General features: G+C 48.8%; 1 protein-coding gene across 1 annotated transcript in view; it reads left to right on the plus strand.

The window, feature by feature from the left end:
• Positions 1-23,747, plus strand: part of WNT9A (Wnt family member 9A) — a 53,969-nt gene that overhangs the window by 19,525 nt on the left and 10,697 nt on the right. The window contains exons 2-3 of the mRNA XM_041408861.1: positions 17,378-17,637; positions 22,632-22,894. Of these exons, the coding sequence (XP_041264795.1) occupies positions 17,378-17,637; positions 22,632-22,894 (523 nt within the window). The remainder of the gene's footprint in view (positions 1-17,377; positions 17,638-22,631; positions 22,895-23,747) is intronic.

The raw sequence follows: 23,747 nt of genomic DNA on the forward strand, positions 1-23,747 counted from the left end.
TTACCCTGGGGTCTGTGTCTGCTTAAAATCTAAGTTTCCTTGAATCTCCTGAATTTCCCTTCAATTTACATTCACACCCTTCCTTTTAAATACATTTTGCCGCAGGATTCAGGGAAAAAATAATGACTCAGGCTAAATTGAAGTGCAAGCAGGGCTCAGACAGATTTGAACTTCTTTTGCCCTGAATTGTCTTCATGTATTGAGTGGGCAGCTCTGGTTCTGCTTATCCTCCCTGCTGAGGAGATTTATTCATGAGCAAGTTTTTATTTTAATTTTTAATTCAGAATATAAGTCTACTCTTGCTCCAGTATCATTATTAATATATTTTTTTGAGATTTTACTCTATAGCTGATCACCTTTGTGACACTTGGAAATTAATTGAGATCTTTTGGTTTTATTTTTTAAATATTTTTAGCTTGTTAACTCTAATTCTGATAGTCTCTGTGTAGCTGTGCCCTGTATCCTCTTGGGAATAATGACTCAGTGTCCAGATCCACAGAAATAGGTGGGATGTGGGATTTGTACAGCTAAGCCCACGTGCATTTTGGAGACAGATGGAAACTCCATTTCAGGCTGGGCTGCTCTGGTTGTGATTAGCTCTAATGAGCATCTGTTGATGGAGTAGTTCAAGAGGGGTTCTCAGTGTTCTTTATCCCTGCTCGTGTTGGAATATCGAGAGCTGAACTGAAAAGGAGGATTCAGGTTGTTTGTGAACACTTCCAGCAAAGCTGTCTTGCTTATGGAATATACCCAATGTGGGGGTTTTAATCCTTATTTAATTTTTATTTCCCTTATTGTTGTGCTTCCATACCGGACAAATTCCACCTGTGTTGTCAAAAAATTCCCTTTTTATTTATTCACACCCCAGGATTTCCCTGGTGTGTCTGTACCCTCAGGTACAGCCTGGACTCCCTGGAATTTGCTTGTCCCTTGTCGTGCTGGACACAATTCCTGGCAAATCCATGAAAAACTGAGCATAACCACCCAAGTGCATCTGCAAGTGAATCCAGCTGTAATTTATGATTCAATGCCAGCACCTCAGGTATCTGGAGACACCTTTTACTGCACGATTGCTGCTAATTAAGAGCTCAGAGTTTAATTTGGGAAGCTCCAGAGAAGTGTAGGAGTTACCTCAGTCATCCCCTCCGTGCCTGTACCCTGGCCATGGAATTTTATTCCGTGATTCCATGCAAGGTTTGTTCTGCAATTCCTCTCCTCTTGCAGTGAATGGGCAATTACTGAATATTTCTTTACTGTTCTCATTAACTGCCTGGCCCCAGGGCTGATTTAGAACACATTATCCATGTTCTGTATTCCATGGAAAACACATTTGGGTCCTCGTGGGTGTTTTTAAGGTGCTGTCTGAGACACAGAGCTCAGAGAAAGCTGTCAAGAGTCCACTTACTCCAGCATTGCTCCTGATGCTGAAAATCAGATTTCTTTTCATTACTTTGGAGTACTTGGAATTATTATAGGTCATCCTATATTTGGTTGTCACACCAGGGAAGCCTAAAGCCTGGAAAATGAGGAATGCTGATGACTTGGGAACAACTGTGAATGTTCTTTCCCTGAATTTGCCTTTTATTGTGACACTGTGAGAATGAATTTTAATTCTCAAAAATAAGTTTGCTCCTCCCATTGCCCACTACCTCCTTTCCCTTTAGTTGTCCTTTGGGATTTAGAGAAAAGATGGGAATGTGGAAAAGGATTCTGCTGCCTTGCAGAGTATGGCCATTTTTCTATTATTTTTAGTAGAATTGATTTCCTACTGCATACACAGAATTATGCTGATGTTTCCTGGCCCTCGAGTGGCTCAAATTCAGGTAATTTGTCTGTAACGATTTTGTTCCTTTTGCTTCTTCCACTCCTAGTTCCCAAAGGAATTTACAAGGAATAATTTAAACCCCAAACTTTAAAATCTCTTCATCTCTTTCACAGATGGATTCTGTAGCATTCTTGGGGTTTCAGAGGAATTCAGGGATGCAGATAATTATTTCAAATGAGATGTCAGCGCTGAATATTTAGAAAACTGATTGTCCAGGCCTGGATTGGGAATGGATCCTGTGTTTTCAACACAAGCACTTTATGTTGTGAGGCAGAGCATCCTCCTGGGTCAGGAGTTCTGCTGCATGCAGAAATTGCACCAGTTGGCTCTTCCCAAATGTGTCAGTTGTTGGGATCCACCTCAGCTGGGACTTCTGACCTCGCTGTAGTTTCTCACAGAAGAAACCCAACGCCTTCCATTCAGCTGAAACTCAGCAATCCTTCCAAAAGAAAAAATTCAAACCCTGTACTGGAGATTGGTTGGGGAATAGACCACCCCAAATCCCCCATTTCTGAGGTCTGAAAGTAAAACTGTTAAATCAAAGAGAAATCACAGAATCACTCAGTAGTTTGGATTAGAAGGGTAAAGGATAAATCATCTCATGCTGTTAGAACCCTGATTACTGAGAATTTTAGACTTTCTGTACTGACTGGCACTGACCCCCGGAGAACACTGCATCTGACCCAAGGCTGTGGAGAAAGCTTCCAAAATTAAATTATAAAACTAAGATTATGAGTGTGTAGCTTGAATTAAGGTGTATAATATCGTGTAGTGGAAAACTTAGAATTTAAAATTTTAGAGTGTAGTAATATATATAAAACAAAACAGAAGTTTTAAAACAGAAACTGATCCTTCTTCTTCATCTTCTTCTTCATGAGTTTAAGTAGTAGTAGTATATGATTAGATAAAAAAAATCCACACTGAGAAACATGACTAGTTAGTTATTAAGTTAAAAGTAAAAGTAATTTATGAAAAGATTCACACATTTCTTAATTAGACAATTTGTCCTTAAAAAGCCTTATGGAGAAAAAAATACAGCTCCATTTTGTAGTTTGTTAGTAAAGTACTGTAAAACTCACAGTTTGTGGGACTGTAATATAACTAAAATCTGATAAACATCTGAGTCCAAACAAGTCCATCTAACACTTTTAATTCCAACCCTAACAAAAAAAAAAAAAAAAAAAAAAAAAAAAAAACCCAAAAAAAAAAAAAAAAAAAAAGATAAAAACTCAACATCATGCCACTGTCCTGCTGTGGGCAGGGACACCTTTCACTGTCCCAGGATTCTCCAAGCCCTGTCCAGCCTGGCCTTAGGCACCCCCCCAGGCAGGAATTCCCAATTCCCAATATCCCATCCATCCCTGCCCTCTGGCAGGGGGAGCCATTCCCTGTGTCCTGTCCCTCCATCCCTTGTCCCCAGTCCCTCTCCAGCTCTCCTGGAGGGTACCAGAAGCATTTCCCTTTTTCCCCAAGTTCTTTGGGATTTGGAAATGCCCAGTGTGGGATATTGAAAGGATCCAGTCTTACACCAAGGCAGCTTTACTGATCTCAGTCCTGTTCAGCAGGTGAAATCATGGGTAACCCATGATTTAGGAGCTGCCTTTCTGCTCTGCTCCTCTTCTGAGCTTTTGATGGCTGTTTTAGGAAATGGGAACTCACACAGTTTGATTGAAGGTGTTCTGGATGATGTTTACCTGCTGGGATAACTCTAAACCTGTGGACACTCTTCCCATGAGAGTTTTTCCTTAAGATGCCCCCCATCATGTTTTCTTGCACTATTAAATTAGAATTGAAGATGTTTTTTCCCTTTAACTACAGGCACCAGGGATGCAGAGGACTGGCAGTGGGATAATGTTTTCTTGCACTTTTTAATTAGAATTTAAGATGTTTTCCCCTTTAACTGCAGGGATGCAGAGGATTGGCAGAGGAATAACATTTTCTTGAACTTTTTAATTAGAATTTAAAATGTTTTTTCCCTTCAGCTGCAGAGGATTGGCAGAGGAATAACACAGTGTAGCTCTGCTTTTGTTGGGACTTCCTTCTCAAGCACCCCCAGCTTGCAAATCAGATGGTTTCTTTACCTGCTCTGCTGCTCCTGAGGTCACCTTTTTTAGGCAGCGGTTGTAACTCGAGGCTTGCTCCGAGCTGCTTCTTGGAATTGAAGTGGAACAGCCCCAGTTTGATGAAGGATGAGTCTCACAGAGCTGGGCAGCAGCTCTCAGCTCCATGAATATGGATGCAGCTGCGGCATCCCACAGCTTCACATCCAGCCCTAAAGCCGGGCTCTGTCCCCCCAAAAGTAACCCGAAATCTCCCAAAACCCTGTGAGGAACAGCTGCCACATTCAGTGAGGATTGGGCTAGCGAGGCACACGGTGACATAATTTGTCTTTGCCCTCTGTAATCTTTTACCCCTTCCACCATCCAGGCACACAAGAGCCGATTCAATTCTTAATCTCGGTGTAACGAAACCACCTCGTGGTTCGTGTGTTTGAGTTGATCTAAATTGGGATGGCAGGAGCTCTTGAATCCGACAGCTTTAGGCTATTTTAGGTGGTGAAAATCTGCCATTGGCACTATGGGAGGCATTTATAAGTAACAAGCTAATTATGTAAAATGCACACTGTCCACTTGTTAAGATCTTCTTAAAGTTTCATAATCTAATCAGAATTTGCTATGTATAACACTTGGCTTGTTGTCCTCCCCCCTGCCTTTTTAATGCCACTTTGTGGGGTGGGTGGGTGATCAATACAGGAAGGAAATGCTTTCCTTAATACTGGTTGGTGGAGTGTGCCCCACGTGCTGCTTTAATGCACAAAGGATTTTCATTTCAATTACTGAGTACAAATGCATTGCTTTGAAGTGGATCAGAAAATCAGAGGTTGGGTTGGAAGGGACTTTAAAATTCCACCCCCTGCCATGGGCAGGGACACCTCCTGCTGCCCCAGGTTGTTCCAAGCCTCATCCAACCTGGCCTTGGACACTTCCAGGTGTGTGGTGCCTTACAGGAAGAATTTCTTCCTTGTATCTGGTCAAAGTATCTCCTCTTTTAGTTTAAAACTCTTTCTACTTATCCTATCACTGTATTTAAAAAATTTCTCTCTCTCTTTCCCCATTTTTTATGGATGCTGTGCAGTCCACAGAATAAAACTGTGGCTTTCCCTGGCCTGGGGTATTTTGGTTTATGTGGCTCTTTGTTCAGACAGACTTTTTGTAGTGTAAAAAAAACCAAAAAACCAGGTATGTGCTGAACTCAGCATGTATCCTGAGGGTGTTCACCTGAAGTGTTGGCCAGGGTAGGTCTGGCTGAGGTCCTTGCCAATGCTCTGTAGTCAAGTCACATTCAAAAGGCAGCTGGGGTCTGTTAAAAACATCAATATTGATCTCTTTGTCCCCTGTGATTAACCCCAGTGCCAGCATCTGCTTCCCTTCCACAAAACTGGGCCTGGATGCAGCCCTTGGAGGAAGGTGGTGAAGGAACATCAGGAGGCTGAGATGTTCATGCTGTTTGTTCTTTCCCTTTTCCTCTTGCTGGGACAAGCTGAGGTGTGGAGGAGTAGGGCTTTGGGGGCTGGGGGAGCCCCGGGGAGATGTTCATGCTGTTTGTTCTTTCCCTTTTCCTCTTGCTGGGACAAGCTGAGGCGTGGAGGAGCAGGGCTTTGGGGGCTGGGGGAGCTCCGGGGCAAGGTGGGTGAGGAAAGAGGTGGTGATGAGGAAGGAAGGACCACACAGTGCTCCTGAGTCTGGAGCAGAACTTGGTTTATGGTGTTGGTGACTTCCTGGGAACCTCTTCCAGGATGGAGCAGCAAGAATTCTCCTGCACTGGTGGCTCTTCCTTGCCAGAGTTTGAAACTTTGGCCAGGGATGCTTTGTTTAGCTGGAGGTTTGACCATTAAAGTCCCATTTGGAGCTGGTGAAGCCTCAGGACTGCACGGCTCCTCCAGGAAGGCATTCACAAGAGACCTTTGGTCATGGGATGAGTTTCCTGCAAGAGCCTTCCTGTTGAGTTTTGTAAGGAATCAACCTCTGTGCTCACAAGGTATTCCCACAACCTGTGTTGGGGCTCAGGATGAGCATAAACTTCCACCACCCCATCACCCCAGTGCCTCTGGTGCATCCTGCTCTGTGCAGTGCCCTGAATGTTTGTTTTTTCACCTGTTTAGTTTTGAAACCTGCCACGAGGATAATGTGACATTAGAGTGGAAAAGCTATCGGGGCTGTGCAGGGGAGGAATTGCAGACCCGTAAACTGCTCCCAAAATAGCTGAGATGATGTGTCAAACCGCCCAACCATCCCAATCCTCCACGAGCTGACCTCCCAGGGATATCTAATAGGGGCTGGTAACGTTGGGAGGGGAGGGGGAGCTGACACCCCTCCTCCCTGAATCCACTTGCTTGTTTCTAGAAGTTGTCATTTATCCAGAACTTGACCAAGAGCCAGTCTCTGCTTCCAGCTGGGACCTCCAGGTCCTGGATGTAAAACCAGGGCTGGGGAAGGAGGAGGAAGTTCATTCTCCGGTTGTTTTTCTGTCCAAATGAACTCAATGAGCTCTTTGCACTCGCTGTGGTTCCCTCAAAGGTTTAATTTCATTTGTGTTGTCTGGAGAGTAAACTTGATTTTCTCTTTAGCTGCTGTGCTGCTGGAGCGTGTGTGTGTGCACAGGGATATCTCCAGGCAGCCAGGGAAGCTGCTGCCTTGGCTCCAAGGAGTTTCTTCCCTGGCTGCCAGGCTCTGTGGTCTGGGCAAGGGCAGCTCTGTGGCTGCAGCACGGGCTGGGAACAGACCGGGCAGTGTTCGGGATGGACGGCACCATTTATCCCACAGATGGGATAAGGCAGGGAAGGGCCCAGCCAGATCCTGCTGCTGCAGAGCTGGGCAGCCTTCACCCCCCAAAAGTGGACAAAAGAACTGGCTGAGGTGTGAGGGAGACAAGCAGGAATTCAGTGGGAAGTCAGATGCATTCCCTGGCAGGGGGAGACTGACACTGACACATGGCCAGGAGCCGTGCGAGCCGTGCCCACAGCCCGGCGTGCCCGGGGCTGCCGTGGGTGGGAGCCCTGCTGGAGACCCGGGAGCCTTGTGCTGGGATGGCTCCCACCCCCATCCAACCTGGAACGGACACTTCCAGGGATGGGGCAGCCACAGCTGCTCTGGACAGACCTGTTTTTCACCAGCCAAGAACTTTTTTGTAGCACCTCATCTAAATCTCTTTATTTGAAACCATTCCCCCATGTCCTGGTCCTGTTGGAACCCTGGCTGCTGAGAATTCCAGACTTTCTGTGCTGCCAGGCACTGACCCCCAGGAGAACACTGCACTGACCTGAGGCCGTGGAGAAGCTTCCAAAATGGAATGACAGAACTGGGATTGTGGGTGTGGAGTTTGAATAGAAGTGTGTGATATCACATCGTGGAAAACTTAGAGATTAAGGGTTTAGAATATAGTAACACATATAAAGCAAGATGGAGGTTTTGGGGTGGAGGCTGGTCCTTCTTCTTCTCCTTCTCCATGGATTTGGGTGGTTTTGTGTAATTGAATAAAAAAGACCACATTCCAGCCACAGGTGGATGGTTGTTGGGTTAAAAGTAAAAATAATTGAGGTGTCATTTGTTAATTGGACAGTTGATCCTTCAAAGGCCTTGCAGAGAGAGATGGGCTCCATTTTTAGTTTGTCAGAGTGCAGTGCTGCAGAGCTCAGGGTTTGTGAGACTGTGACATGGATAAGAACTGATAAACATTTGAGTCCCAACAAGAAATACCATCTCACACATTTAATCCCATCCTTGGCAGAAAAAGAAGACAAGATTCAATTTATTCTTTTCTTATTATCTGTAAAAAGTCTCTCTCTCTTTTATAAGACTCCTTTGAGCCCTGGAAGGCCCCAGTTGCACAAATATCAGTGTGGCGTGTGCTTGACACCTCTGGGGCCGTTCCTGCTGCCATCCAAAGGGTTCCAGAGTGCAGATGGGTTCAATGCTAAGTGTCCAAATGCTGTGGCTGGAGCAAGAAGCATCTTGCAGGTGGTTGGGAACACAACAGCTGCCGTTTGGGGTCAAATCCAAGGTTTCTCCAGACAGTTATGGATCTCTGGGGGATCCAAGGAGAGCTGGGAGCAGTGATGTGCCTCCTGACGTGTCCTGCTGGCAGCCTGTGGTTTAAAGTCTTCCTGAGCCCTCGTGTTTCATCACCCAACTGGCTGAACCTCCCTTTCCTGAGTTTGTTTAATCCCTTTTGGAGTCTGTTCATCATTCTGGGCTTCACAACATCCGGTGGCAGCGAGCCTTGACGTTTAATGATGTGCACTTTGGAAAAATGGCTCTCTCCTCAATGTCTGCCATTTATTATTATTATTATTATTAATTTTTTAAATTTTTTTAATGCTGTGCCTGGTCTGAGTCAAGAGGTCTGATCCCTTCACTGCCCTGAGCAGAGCTCTCCCTGTGGAGCTTCCAGCGCTGGCTGGATATGCAGGATTTGCTCTGGCCTTGTGTCAGGAGCTTGAGCTGGAGAGAGCCAGAAGGATGGGCAGGAGGTGTTTTGGGAGCTGGAATTACCCTTTTGAGGGAATGTCCTTACCCCCTGTAGGGTGCTTTCTGATTCCTTCTTGGTAAACCTGCTGGAATAAATAAAAAGCAGCATCAGTACAAGAAGCACAGGGAACAAACATTTATGGGGCTTTTGGGACTCCTTGTTTAGATTTCCAATGCCAAATATCGTTTATTCTGTGCAGCTCTTCCCAGATAAGGGAAACTAGTGAGAAGGATCATGAACTTGGATTTTCTTTGCTTGGAACAGAAAATCAAAGCTATTTCAGCAGGTTTATAGACTACATTTTGGCTTCTAGGAATTTGGGATTTGTGGTAGGAGCAGATGGGTTTCCATGGGGCTCAAGTTTGGCACGAGAAACTCAGACCATTGAGCACCTGAGCCACTTCCTTTGGTCTCCTGTCTTTAAAATCTTGTATAAATTCTTTTGCTGTGTTCTGTCATGTGATCCATCACATTTGTGGTCCTTTCCTGGTCCTGAATCCCACGAAAAAACAGCTCAAAAGCAAGGCAGGATGATGATGCATGTCTTGTATAAGTGGCATCTAGAAATGTCCTTTGTCTTCTATGTCATTTTAGGCCCAATTTTAGATTAAAAATCATGGAATATCTTGAGTTGGAAGGGACCTGCAAGGGTTGAGTCCAACTCCTGGCCCTGCACAGGACACCTCAACAATCTCACCCTGTGCCTGAGAACATTAATTTCTCTAACCTCAACAATCTCACCCTGTTAATTTCTCTAACTTTATGTCAGGGATGGAGCTGAGATCCTGGGATGAAAGGATATTCAGTAGTGTAAAAAAATGCCCAAAACCCACAAACTACTTCCCCCTGCCCTCAAAAAAACCAATAGAAAAGCACCAATAATTTTAAAAATCTAACTCCTTTTGGGCTTTTAAATTTTTTTTTCTGCCCTCCAGACCAGGTGAAGTTAATGGTTTAAAACAAAACCTTTATTTTCTTCTCTGGGTTAATTCTTCATCTTCCATCACACTGCTCTGCCTTTTCTTGCTTCCCTGCTCCAAAACTCCCAACTCCTCATTGCCCATGCTGCAGCAGGCTCTGGGCCAAAAGAAATCATATTAGGCTAAAAAAGAAATTAAATAAAAATAAGCAGTGGCTGGACAAGGAGCAGGGGTTTGGCCTGGGGGTCCAGGAGCTGTCCAGCCAAGGAGGGGACGGTGTGGGGGGATAATTCCAGGGGCAGAGCTAATGCCTCTTAACTCGGCAGTGAAAGCCCCTGTTGCCGCCTGGCCCGCGCATTCCACTGGCACCGTTGGGTTGAAAATCCTTTGTAAATCTCCCTGATTGCTGTTTCATTCTTGAGAGGATGAAGGGGAGAGGAAACAACCTTTCCCTCCCCGCCCTCTTTCTCTGCTTCTGCTTGTTTGTGGACAGAGTGGGTCGTTCCAGGGGAATTATGTCTTGGGGCTGAGGTATTTACCTAAAATCAGAATGTCTTTTGCTCTGATGGGCTGGAAACTTCCTGAATAAGGTTTGGTGTAAGGAGAGGAGGGGGGAAAAGAGGAGAAATTCTTCAGCCTTGTGGTTCAGGTGCACCACCAAAGACCCAAAATTGATTCTTTGTTGTGCTGTGGGATCTCTCAGAGTTCGTTCCCCCTCACTGGGGAAGGGAAGGCAAATCCTTCAGTGAGTTGGAATTCATAACCTGCTCTGCAGGAGAGGGGAATGCTGCAGCAGCTTGGAGCAGTTCTGGTGGTGCTCCCAATGGCCACAGTGCCAGAAGAGCTGTTCCTCATGGCAATCCATCCCATAAAGTCCTCTGCAGGAATGGGAGCATCTCCAGCCCTCCACGGCTGAACTGAGTCACATCTTCCCTGCTCATCCACTGAGAGATTTTTTCCTTTACATGTCACATGCCAAACTTTTTGGTAATTTGTCCAGGGGAAGGTGAGGGCCTGTTTTGGCAGGAAATTGGATGGAAGTTTGTTTATTTATACCTGCAGCAACCGTCCTGTATCTGGGAGAAAACCATCCATGTTTTGTCCCATTCCCAGAGAAATCCCTTCTGAACTGATTTAAAAACCTGCTGGTGGTTGGAATCCAGTGTTCTCCCCAGTGCAGGCCTGGGGAAATTCCTCTGTGTCAGCAGCCTGGAGAAATCTCCCAGCTTCCTTGTGAGCTTCATCTACACCTAAAATGGGAAACTCTGTGGTAGCATCCAAAAAGAACTTTGGGATCAGAGTGGTTGCTGAGTGCTGCAGGCACTCAGGAAAGCTGTGCTGGAAAAGGACAAGCTGGAGGTTTGCACCATTGGTTTATTTTGTCCAGAAACAGCCATTGTTTTCCTTTTTTGCTGGATGCTGGAATAACTCTCGGTAGGACCTGGGGTTGTGGATCCTTCCACATCCATGTGTCCATCCTGAGATGCTCAGAGAGGAGGCTCAGGAAGCCCCTGTATGGATCTATCCAGGCATGGTTGAAGAGAGCTTGAATGATTGAAACTACAAGAATCTTTTTTCCTTAAAAAAAGTCCCAAAAATCTGTTTGAGCAGATTAGATCTATCCAGGCATGGTTGAAGACAGCTTGAATGATTGAAACTACAAGAATCTTTTTTCCCTAAAAAAAAACCCCAAAATCTGTTTGAGCAGATTCCATAAGGAGACTGGTGCTTCCTTCCCTGGTCAGTGGGACCTGCTGGGTTGGAAGTTCCCCTGTGCTGTCACTTTTGTCCTCTCTCCTCCTCCTTCCCATTGCTCAGAAGCTGATCCAAGGACCTTAGAGGATTCCCCTCTATCCTCAAATCCCAGAATCTTCCACTAGAAAAACCCATCAAGCACATGCTCTCTTTTGGAGCAGGGCTGTGGGGCTTGGCTGCTTCCCCCCTGCATGCTGTGAGCTTGGAAGGCCCTGTCACCCCTACTTGGTGTTTTTGGGAGGGTGTAACGTTGTAGTAAACGCTGTGAGGAACCCCTGAGGGAGCTGGGGGTGCTCCCCTGGAGAAAAGGAGACTCAGGGGTGCCCTCCTCACTCTGCACAGCTCCTGAAAGGTGCCTGTGCTCAGCTGGGGCTGGGCTCTTTCTCCAGCAGCACTGACACAGCCAGAGCACACAGCCTCCAGCTGCACCAAGGGAATACAGGCTGGATAGCAGGAAAAAGTTTTTCACAGAAAGGGTGATAAAGTTGTGGAATGGCTGCCCGGGGAGGTGGTGCAGTCCCCATCCCTGGGGGTGTTTAACAAAGCCTGGATGTGGCACTGGGGGCCAGGGTTCAGTTGAGCTGTTGGGGCTGGCTTGGACTCCATGGTCTTGAAGGTCTCTTCCAACCTGGTCATTCTGGGAATTCTGTGATTCTGTGTGGCTAGTAGCCTCTGTGTTGCGGGCTGTGACTCCTCTAGAAGCTGCAACTGAGATTTGGGCACTGCTGACTGAGGAGGAAGTGACATTTGAGAGGTTGTCACCTAAAGAAAGCTCTGGCCACGCTATTGAGAGGAAGATAAGGATCAAAACAGCCATTGGGGCGTAATTGTGGTGGGAATTGCTGCACTCTTTGCTGGAGTTTCCAATTGCTTTGTTTCATGGTCTCCCACAGCAAGGCCTCATTGTTCAGGGACAATGACAGGGAGAGGTGAGCCCAGGGCAGAGCTGGTTGGGAATGGTCCTGAGGGAAGAGAACTGGCACGGCCGTGAGGGTCGGCGGAACTAGCAAAGATGAGTTTTAGCAAAGCTGGGTTTGATTTCTAGCTGGGGTTCAGCTCTGTCTTGTAAAGGCCTGGGTGGTTTGGATTCCCTCAGGCTGGGAAAAACACTTTTCCTCCTGTCACCTTCCCTGATCCTCACAATGTCACAGCATCCTCTCAGGAGATCACTGGGAAAATTACACTGGGAAAGGGGTGAGGTAGAAGTGGAGAATTCTGACAGAACCATCTTTGTGAACACTTGCTGAGATTTCATTTTGGAAGCCTGAGATTTGGAGAATCCATAGCCTTATTTTTCTGTAATCTAAGCAGATCTGGGTTATTTTAGAGTTCGTGTGGACACTTTAAACTGTAAACATTTAAAAACCCAAACAAGACAGTGCAGAATGAGGTGGTTGAGCCTTCCAGGTCCAGCTCTTCTTCCAAATATCAAATCTTCATCACTCACCCTGAAATTCAGACTTTTTTTCTTGGACTTTTGGGTTTTTATACTTCAAATATTCGATAGCCTTTGTGGGAGGAGGAGTGTGATAAATCAATTTAGGAAAGATTCATGGAGAGGGAATGTGATGATAGGAGAGAGAGAGAGCAACTGGAGGTTATTGGGTGCAAAATAAAATAATTTAGGCCTGGTGTCCAGCATAACTCAGACTCCTTGAGCTGTGCAATCATTAATTTAGGTGTTGTAATGAAGATTCGTGGTCAAGTTGTCAATTTTCCAAAAGCTTTTTTTTAATTATTAAAGGAAAAGTGGTGGAAAGAGAAGAAAAAGGGCTGGAAGTGTGGCAACTCCACAGGAAAAAATTAATGTGGAAAGTGGAACCAGAATTAATTCAGTCGTTGTACAGATGGACCGAAGAGAAATTCCTAATCCAGGAGGAAGTGGGATAGGAATGCAGATTTCAGCAGCCCCGTCATTCCAGATGGGAGCAGCAGAGGAAACAACTCACCTTGGATCCCAGCTCCAGTGGCACTTGCAAAGGAAACTCTGGAGCACCTCAAAACTGAGGGTGCACTCACAGGTCTGTGTTGGTGCCTTAGATCTGCCTCATCCTGCTCAAATCTCCACCAGGAAAGTCCCCACTTCAGCAAGGGAAAGTCCAGGGGCACTGATGGAAGTGTGAGCTGATGAGGCCGTAAAAGCTCTTGACCCCTGAGATGAGTGGGAAGCAGGATCTGTCTTGAATTGCCTCTTGGAAGGGCAATAATTCCATGATGTCACAGATAAAATTTGGCCTCTGTAGTGGCCAGGGCTCTGCTTGGGATCTCTCCCAAATCCTTGGGTGATTGAACTCCAGGAAAAAAAATTCAATTAGCAATGTTTGAGATGAAGTTCATGACCAAGGAAGTGACACCACGAGAGTGTGTGCAAACCAGATGGGTCTTGCTTTTTATGTCAATTAATGATAAACCTTCTGATTTCCCAGCTTCAGACTGGTGGGACTGGAATGGGAATAGCAGAAATGATGCTGCAAAGGTTCCTCTCAGCGTGGTGGGTGTGGCACAGGGCAGCCAGGTCCTCCTGAGGTTTGGATGTTGCACTTGGAGCAGAAATTGGGCAAGATTAGGTCAAAACCCACAGAACATCCTGAGTTGGAAGGGGCCTACGAGGTGCAAAATTCTGAAGCAGAAATTAAAAATCCTGAATTCTATGAACAGTCTCTTGACTCTGGAGGTTGATGTTGCTCTCAGAGTTAACTTCCAGAGAGGTAAAAGGGTTGTGTGCAATGAGCTGTTTGCTCTCTCTCCAGGTTCCTGGTGGACACACACACACACAATCCTTTGGAATCTAGGTTCAAACAGTTTGCCTTAGAAGGAATCTTAAAGATCATCCAGTTTCACCCTTTTTCCACTCAGAGGTGTCCACTCCATCTCCCACTCAGCCCCTTCTTGGAGCAAAATAACACAATCACAGGGTTCTGGCTGGCAGTTCCACCATAACAGCCGTGGCTTGAGTGTGTAAAAAACAAACACACACACGCTGAAACATTTCCTTGGAAAGAACAGCTTGGCCTTTGTGAGGAGCTGAGAAAGCGTCCGACTGACACCGTTGCCTTACAGGACCTCACTCAGCCGAGGTTGCATAAAAGGGCTTTATGGGATTAGAAGGGTTCCATGCAGCAGCGTGTCAGGTGGGGCAGCTCTCCCTGGCTCTGCCTGTGCTTTGTTATTGATGCCACGCTCTGGAAAGTGCCACCTCACCCCCCTGCTCCCAGGGCCTCTGGAATGTGCGTGCGGAGCCGAGGGCCCCCGTGGGGAAAATGTGTGTGTGGGTCTGTGTGTGTGGCTTCTGCTCTTCACCTGGCAGAGTTTCTGCGTGCTGGCGAGGGAAAACCCCTTCTCCCCCTCAGTTTGCTCCTTGGCTTGTGCCAGGGGTGCTTCTGAGCAATAATGCAGGCAGTGATGGGCAGATCTCTGTTCGTTGTTCTCCCAAAAGCTGTGGGAGAGTTGTGGCACCGTGAAGCACCATGAATCCCAACTGAGCAATAATGCAGGCAGTGATGGGCAGATCTCTGTTCGTTGTGGTGTTACATGGGTTGTTCTCCCAAAAGCTGTGGCACTGTGAAGCACCATTTCCTACCATCTGCTGGTCCCTGGATCTTTATTTTGTGTGTGTTTAGGTGACTTTTGTTGGTCAAAAGTCACCTAAACACGTTGCTATCAGCCAGCTTTGGAAGGCTGATCTGTGGGAAACTGGAACTTGAAGTATCCCAAAGCCAAGCACCTGAGGGGGGAAGGTGGGAAGAGGGTGAAAATCACCAACTGCTCTGCAGAAATCTTGGCTGTAGAATCAATTCCCATCTCCCTCCTCACTCCAAGAGGCATCTGCTACAGGACCCTCTGAGCTTTTTCCAGACCATTTAGGTGAACAATCCCTGCTCAGCTGGAAAGAAAAAATGGGGAGAGGGAGCTTAGGAAATGCTTGGACGCCTCCCTCCCTCTCCTTTGCCAGCTGAGGGCCTCTTGTGCCAACCATGAAAGTTTGCAGAAATGAATCTTTAGAGTACCAGGAAAGCCAGGAATTAATGTCCTGGGTATTTTGTTACAGATCTTTGCTCAAGTGAAGCTCAGACTGAGCTCTCTCCTGAATGAGCCTCCTGGGAGCTTTGGCTGAGTTTTGGGAGACACCAGGGCTGGGTGATGTCCCCCTTTCCTTGGGGAGCAGCTGGGACAGACCAGAAATGAAAGGGTTAAAATATGCTTCAACTAGACCTTGTTGTTTGGCCTTTCAGATTTTTTAAAATTATTATTTTGGGGGAAACTTGAGGAAAGATATTTTTCCATGTTTCCCACAAATCCCTCTTACCAGCGCAGGGTTTTTCTGGAGATATCAATACCTTTGGATGTAACTGGAGGAGAACATTTTCCTGCACATCTTTGTTCCAAATGTCCCACCTCAGCCATTTTTGCCCCCTCCAGAGATATCTGATATTAAATCACCTCATCAATGCCTCAGCAATGACTGGATCTGTACTGGATGTGCCTGGCTGGGACTCGGGTCAGGATTTTATGCCCATTGTGCACCAAAGTTTGGGAGTTAAAGCATTCTGAGTGCCTGTGCTGCTGGCAGGCTGCATCCCATTAATTAGACACAAATATTCATTAAAACCAGGAAATCACTGCTCCTGCAGGGCAGGAGGGGCTTTAAAGGGTTTCCAGCATCTCAGCAAAGGGGGTAAGGGAGCTCCCCTCGCATTCCCAACACCCCATACTTTCCCAGTGCTCCCGCAGCACTGGAGTTGTCCAAGAAGCCCCCAACCTTGCCGAGTGCAGGACTGCACCATTCCAGCATGTTCCCAGCCCTGGATCTCAGCCATTCTTCCTTTCTGGCTGGGGAACGTGTCTGCAGGTGCTGTGCGAGCCCGGACAGCGATTCCCATTGACTGTGGGGCCTGGCACCTGGCCGGAGCAGGGCACAGCCAGGACAGTACAGGGCCACAGCAGCCTGGCCAGCAAAGCTCTCCTGAGCCCAGCAGATGTTCCTGCAGCCTCTCTGCTCCTGGGGACCATGCCAGCCTGGTCCTTTTCCAGCAGCTCGTCACTCGACACCGGGAACAGTCCGCTGGCATCTTTTGTTGCCCACTGTGGAGTCAAGGACCTTGTGCTGGGAGAGGCAGGGGAGGGAGGGGACGTGGTAAAGGGACACAAATTTCTTTGGGTTGTGGGGTTTTTTTTTAGGTTTTGAGCTTGTTCTGTCTTGTAAAAACTTTTGGCAGCATCTCCTCGAAAGTGTATCCTGCTCTCCAGCCTCAGGCTCGCTGGGTTTTGTGTCAGGATCTCTTCTGCTGAGGGCAGGGTGGCTTCCTGTGCCTTCTCAGGGTGTCTCTTGGGCTTTGATGGGACAAATCATCCTCTGTCCCTTCCCCAGCTGGGTTCTGGTTCTGCTTGGTGGGCTATAATGATTGTTTTGTTTATGCCCAGGACAGTGACAGTGGTACTCATGTATTTTTGCCCAAGTTCATGCAGTGAGGCACCTGAATTGATTTCTTTCCACTTTCAGTCTTAAGCACAGTCCTGTGGTGGAAGTGGCTAAGGCTTTATGTCCAAACAAGCTCTGTGAAATCTGGTAGGGAGCATAAATCCAGATATTTCCTCTTCCCTTCTCCTGCTGCCACTTTGCACACACACTGTGAGGAGCCTCACTGTAAAATCAAGTCCACAGGGATGCCCAGCCAGGAGATCCTGATCCCACCAGTGACCCCATTTCTATCACAGGCTGTATTTCATAGAATCCCAGAATGGTTTGGCTTGGAAGGACCTTAAAGACCATCTAGATCCAAGCCCCTGCCCTGGGTGGGGATGCCTCTCACTGGATCAGTTTGCTCAGCATCCAGCCTGGTCTTGGACACTTCCAGGGATGGTGCAACCACAGACTCTCTAAGCAACCTGTGCCAAGGCCGCACCACCCTCACGGGGGAGAATTTCAGAGCTGGGGGTGCTCACCTGGAGAAAAGGAGACTCAGGGGTGCCCTCCTCACTGCACAGCTCCTGAAAGGTGCCTGTGCTCAGCTGGGGCTGGGCTCTTTCTCCAGCAGCACTGACACAACCAGAGCACACAGCCTCCAGCTGCACCAAGGGAAATACAGGCTGGATAGCAGGAAAAAGTTTTTCACAGAAAGGGTGATAAAGTTGTGGAATGGCTGCCCGGGGAGGTGGTGCAGTCCCCATCCCTGGGTGTGTTTAACAAAGCCTGGATGTGGCACTGGGGGCCAGGGTTCAGTTGAGCTGTTGGGGCTGGCTTGGACTCCATGGTCTTGAAGGTCTCTTCCAACCTGGTCATTCTGGGAATTCTTGCAGTAAGTTTTTGTTTTTCCTGCCCTCACCATGGTGCCCCCGTGTTTCTCGGCAGGCTGACGGGGAACGAACCCCTGACCATCCTCCCTCTGACCTCGGAAATGGAGGAGGCGGCCGTCAAGGCCCACTACAAGGTGTGTGACCGCCTGAAGCTGGAGAAGAAGCAGCGGCGGATGTGCCGGCGCGACCCCGGCGTGGCCGAGACCCTGATGGAGGCCATCAGCATGAGCGCCCTGGAGTGCCAGTACCAGTTCCGCTTCGAGCGCTGGAACTGCACCCTCGAGGGCCGCTACCGCGCCAGCCTCCTCAAGAGAGGTGAGTCTGGGGTCTTCTCAAGGGAGGTGAGTCTGGGGAGCTTCTCAAGGGAAATGAGTCTGGGGGGCTTCTCAAGGGAGGTGAGTCTGGGGGCTCCTCAAGAGAAATGAGTCTGGGGTCTTCTCAAGGGAGGTGAGTCTGGGGGGCTTCTCAAGGGAGGTGAGTCTGGGGGCTCCTCAAGAGAAATGAGTCTGGGGTCTTCTCAAGGGAGGTGAGTCTGGGGGGCTTCTCAAGGGAGGTGAGTCTGGGGGGCTTCTCAAGAGAGGTGAGTCTGGGGGCTGGGGGCTTCTCAAGAGAAATGAGTCTGGTGTCTCCTTAAGAAAGGTGAGTCTGGAGGGTCACAGGGGGGTCCTCAAGAGAGGTGAGTCTGGGGGGGGTCACAGGAGCTCCTTAAGGGAGGTGAGTCTGGGGGATCTCAGGGGGTTTCCTCAAGAGAAATGAGTCTGGGGGGGGTCCTCAAGGGAGGTGAGTCTGGGGGGCTTCTCAAGAGAAATGAGTCCGGTGTCTCCTTAAGAAAGGCGTGTCTGGGGGGTCACAGGGGGCTCCTCAAGAGAGGTGACTCTGGGGGACCTCAAGAGAGGTGGGTCTGGGGGGGTCTGCTGGTCTGGGGATCTCCTCAAGGGAGGTGAGTCTTGGCAGTTCCTCAAGGGAGGCGAGTCTGGGGTCTCCTCAAGGAAGGTGAATCTGGGGGTCTCCTCAAGAGAGCTGAGTCTGGGGGGGTCTCGGGGCTCTCCTCAAGGGAGGTGAGTCTGAGGGGTCTCAGGGATCCCTGCACTCATCTCCTCCTGCCCTGATGGCCAGTCTGGGCCATCCTTTGCTGGTGGTGCTTCCCCTGAGGACCACCAAGAGCTCTGTGCAAGGCTGGAGCTCATCCCTGGAAGAGCAGGGCAGGCAAAGAATGTGCTAATGGAGGTAATTTATGGGCTTGCCCTGCCTGCTTCCCACTGCTGGCCCTGGCTGCTCTCCTTGGAGGCTGGAGGTGTTTGTGCAGGTCTCTGCAGCCAGGAGCTGCATTTTCTGCCCATTTCTGCTGGAAATTGAGCTGCTGCTGGAGGAGAGGGTTGGGAAGCTCCCAAAGCTGTCCCCTCTTTATTATTTCTCCTATTTATTTCTCCTATTTATTTACCCTGTTTATTATGCCAGTCAGTCAGGAAAGAAGTTGAGAAAATGCCTTTTTTAAGGAAATAAGGCAAACCAGACTGTTCTGTGCTGTCCTCTTAGAGGGGCCAAGGGGAACCCTGTCACAGTACAGGGCAAAACCTGCAAATGGTTTTGTGCTGTTACTGCCATGGATGTGGGCAGTGGGTAATTCCCACACATCTTCCCCCAGCTCAGGTGGAGATAGCCAGAAATTAGGAGTGTTGGAGGAGAAGGTGATATTTTTAGTTCTTTTCTTTGTGTCTCCATATACAGTCCAGTTTCGTCCACCCTCCCAGCAAAATCCCGTTCTTATTTCCAGGCTGCAGCACCATTTTACAGACAGCGTTCTAGGGTCTCCAGGACTTCAGTGACTCACAGGAAGTCCCACACTCAGCAATGGGCCTGGACCTGCAAAAGCCATGGTGTGAAGCCTTTAAAGATAGGAGCAGAGGTTTGCAGGGCTAATTAGTGAGGAGGAGTAATTCAGAAGCACCGGGGCTTAACTAATGCACTGTCACTGACTGGTGGAAACAAGGAAAGTCCTTATGAAACCCAAGAGGTCCGGCCAGAGCTGCAAGACATTTAAAAATATCCCCGCATGCCAGAGGAGTCCCTGGATTAGTGGTGCCTTGGGGAAGCCAAGCACTTTCTCATGCTGACACCTGGAGGCCACAGCTCGTTCCTTCAGACCTGCCTGTCCCCTGGGCACTGCGGGGCAGCCTGGAGTTAAAAGCCCACAGAGACCCCCCCATGGCAGCCCTTGTCAGGGAGCTGTGTGATAAATGAGAGCTCTGAGGGCTGCAGGGCTCTGCTGCTGTCTCATCCTGCCGTGCTTTATATGCCTGCAGCATCTCTGCCCTGCCCCGGTGCTGTAAATCCTTCAGCTGGTGTTCCTGAGCAGTAACACAGTGCTCTGTAAATCTTCCTCCTCCTCCTCTCCGGGAGCTGCTGGCTCCTGGTTCAGCATTGCAGCAAGTGGTACCCCAGGGCAAAGGCTGGTGTGTATCATCCACTAGGACACAGCTTTCCAAATTCATCTCTGAGAGCTTGTTTCTCCTCCCCCAGGACTTTGCAGGGAGAAAGGAAAAAGGGGGAGGAAAAAACCCCACTTTTTTCACCTAAAAGTTTCTCCCTCTGTGGGGCAGAAACTTTTTTACACTTTGGTCACCAGACCAGCCCTGGCTGCTGGTTTGCAGCTTGGGCTGATGCAGCCCCGTTTCTTAAAATAACAGGGGATTGTTTAAGGGACTCGTTATCCTCTTTGGATACTCGTGCACAATTTTGGAAATGGCTGAAACTGGATAGCCAGGCCCGGCAGACTGTCAATGCACTGGGGCTTAGAATGCCTGCATTGATTTAAAGCTCATTATCTTGTTACAAAATATCTTGGTGCAATCAAATAGTGCGTGGTGGAGATGGCTTTAAAATCTGGCCAGAGCCAAATGTCACATGGAGCTCGTTGGGAGCTGTGAGATGATCCCCGTGCTGATGGGCACGGGGAATTTGGGAAGCTCTCAGTGGTGGAGAACGGGAGGAGTCGAAACAAAGCTGGTGGAAAGGGAGAAGCTGGCAGATGAGCTGTTCCTCCTGGCTTTCTGTCAGGTCTGGAATGCGTTGTGGTCGCACGGCGCTGACTTTCTGCTGGGATTCCACAACCGCTCCGAATTCAGAGCTGGGTGCAGAGCTGGGCTGCCTAATTAATCAATTAAGGCTGATGGCTGGGAGCTACGTGTGCAAGGCCAGCTTGGGTAGGGCTTGGGGCGTCCCTGCCCAAGACAGGATGGATCTCAGGGTCCCTTCCAACCCAAACCACGCCATGATTGCAGGCTCAGATCTCCAGGGCAGGGTTTGCACGCCCCATCCCACTGAGGATTCTCTGCTTGACACTGGCGCCTCTTCATTCCGTGTAGCTGTGGCAAGAATTCTCCAACCCGGCAGCACAGAGGCTTGGGAACATCTGTCCTTGATAGTGGCATCCCTCGGACAGGCCTGTGGGTAGTCTGACCTGGGGTGTAGAAACAAACCAAGGATTTTAGTAGAAAAACAGAGTTGACAAAGGATGAGAGATGCTTAGGAGGTATTTTCTACCCAGAGGAGGCATCTGGGTACCCATGAGTTTTTTGTTGTGTGAATTAAGGATTCTCTCGCCACTCCCAATGGAGTATTTGCAGTGCTGAAGGTGTTTCTGGGCTGTCAGAGGACATGGTCTGACTTCAGGGAGAAAAGAAAATTTGTTATTTTAGCTCTCACCACTCTTTGTGGTGTCCTCAGTGAGTGCAGAGGTGAACCTTTTGTATTTTAGTGTTGTTTCTGGTGAGGAAAAGGCTCTTGTTCTCCTTTTCCAGGTGAGCAGTAGAATGATTGGGTAATTCCTACCACAATCTGGGAAAAAGTAGAACCTCAGAAGCCTTGGGAGGACCAAACCTCAGTCTCCTGGGGTGGATTTTCATCAGTCTTCCTGCTTCTGGGAGTGTTTTGGGAAGGCAGACTCTGGGAACGACCACATGAGTTTGCTTGGACTGTCATGAACCTCCCAAGGAACAGTTCCAAAAATGACCTGGCAGTGTCTCTGCATGTCCTTGGTTGACACACCAGCTCACAGATATATCCACTACTGTCACCATCCACTTGTGTTATTTTTGAGTGGGGGATTTCTTGAGTCCCATCCAAAGCTGTTCTGGAATTGCATCTCAAATATGCAGTCGTTTACAGCTTCCATAGCTGGAGAATGGGCAGCTATAAATACTGCCATATTTGCTTTTTATTTCTGGCTTTTATAATTTGGATTGAAACCGTGGGTCCCTCTGGGTGTCATTTGCCTGTCGGGGGCGTGGATGCTGTCACATCCCTGCAGGTGAGTGTGGGGGTGTAAAGAAAGGCTGTGCATGGTAGGTTTGAGGTGTAAATTGGGGATTTTTTTGAGTGAGGTGCTGCGTTGGGTGACACATCTCCTGCTTCCCAGCGCTCAGGTGTCACCTGTCAGCAATTCTGCCAGTCTGGAGCAGGACCCAGTGATTTGATTCAGGAGGAGAGGGAAGAATGAGGAGGATTGGAAGTCTGTGCTGGGTTCCTGCAGTTTGCTGTCCCCTTGGTAGCAGCAGTGGTACCTCCATGTCCTGTCCCACTCTTCATGGAGTCAAACAATGCTTTGGCTTTGAGGGGACTTTGAAGCTCATCCAGTTCCACCCCCTGCCATGGGGAGGGACACATTCCAGTAGACCAGGTTGCTCCAAGCCCTGCCCAGCCTGATCTTGGACACTTCCAGGGATGGGGCAACTCTTGCTCAACTCTTTCCATTTTCAGGCAGAGACTGTGAGTGACACAGAGTGACAGCCACCGAGCTGGCCAGATTCCATTTGCGTTCCTGAATCCTGGCTTGTGCCACCTCTGTCCATCATTCCTTGCCCTCCCCCGTGCCCTCTTCACCATCAGTGATGCAAGTAGAGCTTGCCATGCTTTCAGGGTGTCAGGAGCACAGCCCAGGCTTTTGCCAGAGGTGCCCAGCAGTGCCACAGGAGGAACAGGCAGGAGCTGGTGCCCAGGAAATTCTACCTGAACTTGAGGAAGAACTTCTTTCCTGGGCAGTGACTGAGCACTGGTGTGGAGTCTCCCTCGCCAGGGACATTCCAGAGTGGTCTGGATGTAATCCTGAGCCCCGTGCTCTGGGATGGCCCTGGGATGAAGCAGGGAGGTGCCACCAGCTGCCCCACTGCGGTCCCTTCCAACCTTACCACTCCATTACCCCGTGACACAACTCACGCTCTTCTCCCCATAAGTTTTACCTCCATCTCCTGAGGTATTTTTTTTCCCTTTCTTTAAGCTGCAATTAGAGCCTCTCCCTCCTGTCCCTGCAGGTTTTAAGGAGACAGCCTTCCTGTACGCCATCTCCTCGGCAGGGCTGACCCACGCCATGGCCAAGGCATGCAGCGCGGGGCGCATGGAGCGCTGCACCTGCGACGAGGCCCCCGACCTGGAGAACAGGGAGGCCTGGCAGTGGGGAGGCTGTGGGGACAACCTCAAGTACAGCAACAAGTTCGTCAAGGAGTTCCTGGGGAGGAAGCCCAACAAGGACCTGCGAGCCAGGGTGGACTTCCACAACAACCTGGTGGGCATGAAGGTGCGTTGAAGGCGCCCGCAGGGTGGTGGTGGGGGGTCACGCTGCTGTGGGGTTTTGGGGGGAATAATGCTGCTCTTGGGTGTGGAATAGGAATGTTGGATGTGAAATGGATGGAGCGGTGCTCCTTCTGGAGGGGAGAAATCTGAGTTGCGGGATTATGCCCTGGTTTTCGCTGTGCAAAACCACTGGAGACCAGAGGGAAATAAATGGGACTGGTCAGGTTTAGGAAATACGAGGTGGAGACAAAGATTGCTGGTTTCCCACAGGGAGGAGAGGGTTTTGTATCACAAAGAGATGGAAAGACAGATTCCTCAGGCTTACATGGGGTAGGACATGGAGGAAGGATTTTATACTGCCACAACAGGTCCTTGAGGGACACTTCTCTAGCAGCAGTTCAGTAGAGCATGGACAGTGTAGCATCTCCTTGGCCAGGTTTCTTTAAAACTGGCTGGAGAAACAGCTGGCAGGGAACCAGGGTGGAGAGATTAATTTCTGGCTGACCTCAGACCTAACAGTCCCTTCAGTTTTGTCTTCTGGCAGAAACCTTCTGTGTCACCTAGAGCACAGAAACCTTCTGTGTCACCTAGAGCAGGAGATGGTGCTTGGTTATAGAGTCCCTTTTTTCTTTTCCCGTCTTTATCCTCTCTTCCTGCTCTTTACACCTCCTCTGAGGCTGCCTAGGGGCCTCCCTGCAGGACTGCCAGAATTCAGGAAGCATTTGGACAATGCTCCAGGGCACATGGTGTGATTTTTGGGTTTGTCCCGTGCAGGGCCAGGATTTGGACTCGATGATCCCTGTGGGTCCCTTCCAGCTCAGCATTTTCCATGACAGATGTAAAGGACAAAGTGTCTG

This window comes from Onychostruthus taczanowskii, unplaced genomic scaffold (assembly GCF_017590055.1).
Source record: "Onychostruthus taczanowskii isolate IOZ18803 unplaced genomic scaffold, ASM1759005v1 scaffold3, whole genome shotgun sequence".
Classification (NCBI taxonomy): domain Eukaryota; kingdom Metazoa; phylum Chordata; class Aves; order Passeriformes; family Passeridae; genus Onychostruthus; species Onychostruthus taczanowskii.